The sequence below is a fragment of the Oncorhynchus clarkii genome, chromosome 8 (assembly GCF_045791955.1).
Source record: "Oncorhynchus clarkii lewisi isolate Uvic-CL-2024 chromosome 8, UVic_Ocla_1.0, whole genome shotgun sequence".
NCBI lineage: Eukaryota > Metazoa > Chordata > Actinopteri > Salmoniformes > Salmonidae > Oncorhynchus > Oncorhynchus clarkii.
The window spans coordinates 4,190,585-4,199,563 of record NC_092154.1 but is presented as its reverse complement, the minus strand read 5'-3'; the positions used below and the strand labels follow the sequence as shown (position 1 = coordinate 4,199,563).

The window sequence follows — 8,979 nt, the reverse complement described above, 5'->3', positions numbered from 1 at the left end:
TGTGTGTGTGTGTGTGTGTGTGTGTGTGTGTGTGTGTGTGTGTGTGTGTGTGTGTGTGTGTGTGTGTGTGTAATTATGATTCCTGCTGATATGTATTATTGATTATGTTAAGAGATTTGACTTACATGAGAGGACTACTACAAATAACATAATAATATTGTAACAATGATAAATAACACAATAACAAATATATGAATACTTTTATTTTGCTAAACAAGACAATGGTTTTACATTCAGAAAGCATTCACACCCCTTGTGAGATGTGTTTCCTGGCTTACACACAATGCCCCATTTCAAAGTAGAATTATGGTTGTTTTTACATGTTTACAAATCAATAAAAATTAAAAGCTGAAATTAGTCAAGTATTCAATCCCGTTGTTATGGCGAGCCTAAATAAATTCAGGAGTAAATATTTGCTTAACAAGTCTCCTAAGTTGCATGTACTCGCTCTGTGTGCAATGGTAGTGTTTAAAAATACAGACATTGAATATTCCTTGAGCATGGTGAAGTTATTAATTACACTTTGGATGGTGTATCAATACACCCAGACACTACAAACATACAGGCGTCCTTCCTAACTCAGTTGCCAGAGAGGAAGGAAACTCCTCAGGGATTTCACCATGAGGCCAATAGTGACTTTAAAACAGTTACAGAGTTTAATGGCTGTGACAGGAGAAAACTGAGGATGGATCCACAATATTGTAGTTACTCCACAATACTAACCTAAATGACAGAGTGAAAAGAAGGAACCCTGTACAGAATAAAAATATTCCAAAACATGCTTCCTGTTTGCAACAAGGCACTAAAGTAATACTGCAAAAAAATGCAACTTTATGTCCTGAATACAAAGTGTTATGTTTGTGGCAAATTCAACACAACACATCACTGAGTATCACTCTTCATATTTTCAAGCATGGTGGCGGCTGCATCATGTTATAGGTATGCTTGTCATCGGCAGGGACTAGGGAGATTTTTAGGATCAAAGAAACAGAATAGAGCTTAGCACAGGCAAAATCCAAGAGGAAAACCTGGTTCAGTATACTTTCCAACCGACACTGGGAGATGAATTCACCTTTTCAGCAGGACAATAACCTAAAACACAAGGCCAAATATACACTGTAGTTGCTTACCAAGACTACATTGTATGTTCCTGAGTGGCCTAATTATGGTTTTGACTTAAATTAGCTTGAAAATCTATGGCAAGACTTGGAAATGGTTGTCTAGCAAACTTGACTAGCATGAAGATTTTAAAACAGAATAGTGTGCAGATGTTGTATAATCCAGGTGAGCAAAGTTCTTAAGAGACATCCAGGGAGACTCAAAGTTCTTAAGAGACATCCAGGGAGACTCAAAGCTCTTAGAGACATCCAGGGAGACTCAAAGCTCTTAGAGACATCCCGGGAGACTCAAAGCTCTTAGAGACATCCAGGGAGACTCAAAGCTCTTAGAGACATCCAGGGAGACTCAGAGCTCGTAAAGACATCCAGGGAGACTCAGAGCTCTTAGAGACATCCATGGAGACTCAGAGCTGTACTCGCTGCTTAAGGTGATTCTAACATGTATTGACTCAGGGGTGTGAATACCTATATAAATGAGATATTTCTGTATTTCATTTTCAATAAATTTGCAAACATTTTCAATCCATTTTGAATTCAGGCTGTAACACAACACAATGGGGAATAAGTCATGGGGTGTGAATACTTTCTGAAGTGGAGGGGAGAGTCTTCTGGCAGGTGATCTTCCTCTGTCTGTTACAGCTTAAAGAAGGCCTCTGCTTTTCCAGTCTCCACCGCCTCATAAAACACAGAGAAGTCCTGCAGAGCGAGAGAGATGAGGGAGAGAGAGCGATGAGAGATGGGAGAGAGCGAGGAGAGATGAGGGAGAGAGAGCGATGAGAGATGGGAGAGAGCGAGGAGAGATGGGGCAGAGAGAGTAGAGAGAGAGATGAGAAATGGGGCGGAGAGAGTGATGAGAGATGGGAGAGAGCGAGGAGAGATGGGGCAGAGAGAGTAGAGAGAGAGATGAGAAATGGGCCGGAGAGAGTGATGAGAGATGGGAGAGAGCGAGGAGAGATGGGGCAGAGAGAGTAGAGAGAGAGATGAGAGATGGGGCGGAGAGAGTGATGAGAGATGGGAGAGAGCGAGGAGAGATGGGGCAGAGAGAGTAGAGAGAGCGATGAGAGATGGTGGAGAGAGAGCGAAGAGAGATGGGGGAGAGAGAGGGCAGAGCGAGCCATGAGATATGGGAGAGAGAGAGTAGAGATGATAGAGTAGAGATGAGAGAGTAGAGAGAGAGATGAGAGAAGGCAGAGAGAGTGATGAGAGATGAGGGAGAGAGAGTGATGAGAGATGGGGCAGAGAGAGGGCAGAGAGAGCGATGAGAGATGAGGAAGAGAGAGTGATGAGAGATGGGGAGAGAGAGGGCAGAGAGATGGGGAGAGAGAGAGATGAGAGTTGGGGAGAGAGAGGGCAGAGAGGAGAAAAACATCAATTGGATAGGGAGGGAGAGCGTGAGAGCTGTGTTGGTGGATGCAGTGTGTTTCACTGATTCTGAGTAATACTGATGCAAATAGATGGAAATGGGATTTGGACAGATGAACAAACACAACGCTTTAAACACAATAACAACATCACAGACAGACAGGACCAGCTACGATAAACCCCCAACAACAACATGGAACAGTATTGGTCTACAATCAGAGGTTCATTTCTTCTTCGTTCAGTTAAACGGCAGGGCCAGACACAGTGACGTACCGCCAGGTCTGAGCAAGCCCCTGCCATGGCTTGGGATGTGTTCATATACTATCTGGGGAGGGGGTACCCCCCCCCTGTCTTGCAGGCTGCTGGTGTGTGAGGGTGTGCCAGTGACCATAAAGTCCACCCCAACAGGAAGGATGTTTGCCGTACCGTGTTCACATGATGGTTTTCAAGTGGCCGTGCCACACCCTGCTGTGGTGGAATTCCAATGCTGCCTGAACGAGAATTACTGGTGTGTGTGTGTGTGTGTGTGGTGTGTGTGTGTGTGTGTGTGGTGTATGTGTGTGTGTGTGTGTGTGTGTGTGTGTGTGTGTGTGTGTGTGTGTGTGTGTGTGTGTGTGTGTGTGTGTGTGGTGTGTGTGTGTGTGTGTGTGTGTGTGTGTGTGGCGTGTGGTGTGTGGTGTGTGTGTGTGTGTGTGTGTGTGTGTGTTGACTTAAAGCTGTGGGCGTTGTGCAGCCTGAGTAATGATTAGATTTTGGTCCACACCCAGGCTGCATTCCAAATGGCTCCTTATAACCAGAGTAGTCTAGTCAGTAGTCTGGTCAGTAGTCTAGTCAGTAGTCTAGTCAGTAGTCTAGTCAGTAGTCTAGTCAGTAGTCTAGTCAGTATCTCTAGTCAGTATCTCTAGTCAGTAGTCTGGTCAGTAGTCTGGTCAGTAGTCTAGTCAGTAGTCTAGTCAGTATCTCTAGTCAGTAGTCTAGTCAGTATCTCTAGTCAGTAGTCTAGTCAGTATCTCTAGTCAGTATCTCTAGTCAGTAGCTCTAGTCAGTAGCTCTAGTCAGTATCTCTAGTCAGTGTCAGTAGTCTAGTCAGTATCTCTAGTCAGTATCTCTAGTCAGTAGTCTAGTCAGTAGTCTAGTCAGTAGTCTAGTCAGTATCTCTAGTCAGTAGCTCTAGTCACTAGTCTGGTCAATAGTCTGGTCAGTAGTCTAGTCAGTAGTCTAGTCAGTAGTCTAGTCAGTAGTCTGGTCAGTATCTCTAGTCAGTGTCAGTAGTCTAGTCAGTATCTCTAGTCAGTGTCAGTAGCTCTAGTCAGTAGTCTGGTCAGTAGCTCTAGTCAGTAGTCTTGTCAGTAGTCTAGTCAGTAGTCTAGTCAGTAGTCTAGTCAGTATCTCTAGTCAGTAGTCTAGTCAGTATCTCTAGTCAGTAGCTCTAGTCAGTAGCTCTAGTCAGTATCTCTAGTCAGTAGTCTAGTCAGTAGTCTAGTCAGTAGTCTAGTCAGTAGTCTAGTCAGTATCTCTAGTCAGTAGCTCTAGTCAGTAGTCTGGTCAGTAGTCTGGTCAGTAGTCTAGTCAGTAGTCTAGCCAGTAGTCTGGTCAGTATCTCTAGTCAGTGTCAGTAGTCTAGTCAGTATCTCTAGTCAGTATCTCTAGTCAGTAGTCTAGTCAATATCTCTAGTCAGTATCTCTAGTCAGTAGTCTAGTCAGTATCTCTAGTCAGTAGCTCTAGTCAGTAGTCTGGTCAGTATCTCTAGTCAGGGTCAGTAGTCTAGTCAGTATCTCTAGTCAGTATCTCTAGTCAGTATCTCTAGTCAGTATCTCTGGTCAGTAGTCTGGTCAGTATCTCTAGTCAGTATCTCTAGTCAGTATCTCTAGTCAGTAGTCTAGTCAGTATCGCTAGTCAGTATCTCTAGTCAGTAGTCTAGTCAGTATCTCTAGTCAGTAGTCTAGTCAGTGTCAGTAGTCTAGTCAGTATCTCTAGTCAGTAGTCTAGTCAGTGGCTCTAGTCAGTAGTCTAGTCAGTAGTCTAGTCAGTATCTCTAGTCAGTGTCAGTAGTCTAGTCAGTATCTCTAGTCAGTATCTCTAGTCAGTAGTCTAGTCAGTAGTCTAGTCAGTAGTCTGGTCAGTAGTCTAGTCAGTAGTCTGGTCAGTAGTCTAGTCAGTAGTCTAGTCAGTAGTCTAGTCAGTAGTCTAGTCAGTAGCTCTAGTCAGCAGTCTAGTCAGTAGTCTAGTCAGTAGCTCTAGTCAGTAGTCCAGTCAGTAGCTCTAGTCAGTAGCTCTAGTCAGCAGTCTAGTCAGCAGTCTAGTCAGTAGCTCTAGTCAGTAGCTCTAGTCAGTAGCTCTAGTCAGTAGCTCTAGTCAGTAGCTCTAGTCAGTAGTCCAGTCAGTAGCTCTAGTCAGTAGCTCTAGTCAGCAGTCTAGTCAGTAGTCTGGTCAGTAGCTCTAATCAGTAGTCCAGTCAGTAGCTCTAGTCAGTAGTCCAGTCAGTAGCTCTAGTCAGTAGCTCTAGTCAGTAGTTCTAGTCAGCAGTCTAGTCATTAGTCTAGTCAGTAGCTCTAGTCAAACGTAGTGCACTACATCGGGAATAGGTTCAACCAGTCAGCCAGCAGAACCAGGATGTCACACTGCAGGTGTGGGCTTTAGTTCCAGTATGACACTTATACACCTGATTGAAATGGTTCAAGGTCCACACTGAAGACCCTGATGAGTTGATTACTTTGAAAATGGTGTTTCTGTATTCGGGTGGAACAAAATCTTGCACAACCAGTATCTCTCCTGAACCAGTATCTCTCCTGAACCAGTAGCTCTACAGAACCAGTATCTCTCCTGAACCAGTAGCTCTACAGAACCAGTATCTCTCCTGAACCAGTAGCTCTACAGAACCAGTATCTCTCCTGAACCAGTAGCTCTACAGAACCAGGAGCTCTACAGGACCAGTAGCTCTTCAGAACCAGTAACTCTACAGAACCAGTAGCTCTCCTGAACCAGAGAAGCTAGAACTGCTCCCCAAATGTGTACCTACTCCTTACTTGGTGCTATTGACCAGGGCCCACACATACACAATAGGCTCCCTGGTCAAAAGTAGTGGACTATATTGGAAACGGGGCCATTTAGAATTCAGCCCTGGCCTTGTGCTAGCGGTCTTCTAGACTCACCCCGCAGTAGACGTCCTTGTTGAAAACCTGTGGTGGCAGAGCGGCGGGGTTTCCTGTCTTCTTCCTCATCTCCTCTTTGATCTCTGACCCCTGGGTGATGTCCACAGCCTGGTACTTGATCTTCTTAGAGTCCAGGAAGGAGAAGATCTGGCTCTGCTGTTGCTTTAGCTGACGGGATGGGAACAGTAGAAATAATATTGAACAGTAGTGATACTTTTAATATTTTGTCATATTTATCATTTATTTATAACATTGTCTGCTTCCCAAATGGCACCCTTATCCCTATAAAGTGCACTACTGTTGACCAGGGCCCATTGGGGTGAATCAGAATCGCCTATAGAAGGATATTGTAAAAACAAATTGAACGATCTATACTGTAGCGGTACAGTATAACTTAATATTCTGATTATTATAGAGGTCGTAGTTTACTATATTACTTAATATTCTACTGATCACAGAGGTCATAGTTTACTATATTACTTAATATTATAATGATTACAGAGGTCGTAGTTTAATATATTATTTAATATTATAATGATTACAGAGGTCGTAGTTTAATATATAACTTAATATTATAATGATTACAGAGGTTGTAGTTTACTATATGAGACAGTAAGAGCTCCACTACATTCATAGTGGAGCTCAGGGACGGTGTGACGGTATCTCAGATTGCGAGTTCTGATCTAGGATCTGTCCATGTAATCTAATTCATTGCGTTGTGAAAAAGCACAACTGATTCTAAATCAGCACTTTTACTCTGAGACGCCTGATAGCCTGCGTACGGTTGGTTCCGTGGTCCACAGAAATCTGTTAGCGTGACAGAGGCAGGCCGAGTCGGGAGTGGCGTGGTAGGTGCAGCCAGGAAAACGTTTACATTTGAGTTATTTATCAGATTCTCTTGCCCAGAGCGACTTTCTGTCATTCATCTTAAACTAGCTAGGTAAGACAACCACAACTCATAGTCAGTACACAACTCTCGTCGATAAAGCAGCTATCAGCTAAGTCAGAGCTTGTAAGTCAGAGCTAAGTAAGCCAGAGCTAGTAAACCAGAGCTAGTAATCCAGAGCTAGTAAACCAGAGCTAGTAATCCAGAGCTAAGTAAACCAGAGCTAAGTAATCCAGAGCTAGTAAACCAGAGCTAGTAATCCAGAGCTAAGTAAGCCAGAGCTAAGTAATCCAGAGCTAGTAATCCAGAGCTAGTAATCCAGAGCTAAGTAAGCCAGAGCTAAGTAATCCAGAGCTAGTAATCCAGAGCTAGTAAACCAGAGCTAGTAATCCAGAGCTAAGTAAGCCAGAGCTAAGTAATCCAGAGCTAGTAATCCAGAGCTAGTAAACCAGAGCTAGTAATCCAGAGCTAGTAAACCAGAGTTAAGTAATCCAGAGCTAAGTAATCCAGAGCTAGTAAACCTGAGCTAAGTAATCCAGAGCAAAGTAATCCAGACCTAGTAATCCAGAGCTAGTAAACCAGAGCTAAGTAATCCAGAGCTAGTAAACCAGAGCTAAGTAAGTCAGAGACAAGTAAGCCAGAGCTAAGTAAGTCTGAGCTAGTAAGTCTGAGCTAGTAAGAGAAGTACAAGTGTTAGTCCAAGAAAGGTACAATTGATGTTCAGTTCGACTTCTTCTTCTTTATATCCCTCAGCTAAAGAGGCAGAGTGGTGAGGTGGATGCAGCCAGGTAAATGAATGAGACAGGTGAGAACACATACCTCTCTGGATCCGCTCACGCTGCTGAAATACACCACGATAGACATGATACCTGATGATATCTACTGCTACAAAATATCAATATAATATGATCCAGTTAAGTTTGTGATTCAGTGGAGAGTGTGTGTGGAGTGTAGACTGCTTCAAGGTGTTGCAGCAGACAAGGTGAACAGGTTTAAACATGGCTTACCTGTTGGCCACACCCCCTGGCTGCCGACCACTCCTGTTATGTCTATTCCTTGCTATTGTCACACACACACACATTACACAAACACAGACCCAAGCACACACACGCATCACACACATAGATGGACACACATAGACAGACACACACACACACACATAGATAGATAGATAGATAGATAGACACACACACTACACACACATTACACAAACACAGACCCAAGCACACACACACATCACACAGAGACAGACAGACAGATAGACAGAGAGACAGACAGACAGACACACGGATCACACACATAGATAGACACACATAGACAGACACACACACCCACATAGATAGATAAACACACATAGACAGACACACACATCACACAGAGACAGATAGACAGATAGACAGATAGACAGCCAGACAGACAGACAGACAGACAGACAGACAGACACACGCATCACACACATAGACAGACACACACACACACACATAGATAGACACACATAGACAGACACACAGACACAGAGAGAGAGAGAGAGATGCCATTGAGCACCTCAGAGAATGTTTTGTCTTAGGTCTGAAGAGATGCAGACGCTGTATACAGTAGATATATGTTTTGGGTCTGAAGAGATGCAGATGCTGTATACAGTAGATATATGTCTTAGGTCTGAAGAGATGCAGACGCTGTATACAGTAGATATATGTCTTGGGTCTGAAGAGATGCAGACGCTGTATACAGTAGATATATGTCTTGGGTCTGAAGAGATGCAGACGCTGTATACAGTAGATATATGTTTTGGGTCTGAAGAGATGCAGATGCTGTATACAGTAGATATATGTCTTGGGTCTGAAGAGATGCAGACGCTGTATACAGTAGATATATGTCTTAGGTCTGAAGAGATGCAGACGCTGTATACAGTAGATATATGTCTTAGGTCTGAAGAGATGCAGACGCTGTATACAGTAGATATATGTCTTGGGTCTGAAGAGATGCAGACGCTGTATACAGTAGATATATGTCTTGGGTCTGAAGAGATGCAGACGCTGTATACAGTAGATATATGTCTTGGGTCTGAAGAGATGCAGACGCTGTATACAGTAGATATATGTCTTGGGTCTGAAGAGATGCAGACGCTGTATACAGTAGATATATTCAGCCTTCAGAAAAACCCTTTGACTTCTGTCCACATTTTGTTGTTACAGCCTGTCACTACCCACAATACACCATGATGTCAAAAGTGACATTATGTTTTTACAAATTTGTACAAATTACTTTCCAAATGAAAAGCTGAAATGTCTTGCGTCACTAAGTATTCAAGCACCATGTTATGGCGAATTTAAATAAGTTCAGGAGTAAATATTTTCTTAACAAGTCAAGTAATAAGTTGCGTGGACTCACTCTGTGTGCAATAATAGTGTTTAACATGATTTTTGTAATGACTACCTCATCTCTGTACCCCACCATTCA

The 8,979-nt window shown here is 43.2% G+C and overlaps 1 protein-coding gene across 1 annotated transcript; it reads right to left on the bottom strand.

Annotated features, from left to right (window-relative positions):
* Positions 1-310: 310 nt before the first annotated feature.
* Positions 311-7,495, bottom strand: LOC139414875 (SH3 domain-binding glutamic acid-rich-like protein 3). The gene is made up of 3 exons (XM_071162470.1): positions 7,339-7,495; positions 5,634-5,801; positions 311-1,814 (listed from the first exon to the last, which is right to left on the bottom strand). Exons 1-3 carry the CDS (start codon positions 7,381-7,383, stop codon positions 1,752-1,754), a joined length of 276 nt encoding a protein of 91 aa, XP_071018571.1. The 5' UTR covers positions 7,384-7,495; the 3' UTR covers positions 311-1,751.
* Positions 7,496-8,979: the final 1,484 nt, after the last annotated feature.

Bases quoted from the DNA above. Each gene is read 5' to 3' on its own strand.
- LOC139414875 (XM_071162470.1), bottom strand. From the start codon at position 7,383: ATGTCTATCGTGGTGTATTTCAGCAGCGTGAGCGGATCCAGAGAG. The intron at 5,802-7,338 runs GTATGTGTTCTC...CCATCCCGTCAG, and splicing joins GCGTGAGCGGATCCAGAGAG to CTAAAGCAACAGCAGAGCCA. The intron at 1,815-5,633 runs GTGAGTCTAGAA...CTCGCTCTGCAG, and splicing joins ACAAGGACGTCTACTGCGGG to GACTTCTCTGTGTTTTATGA.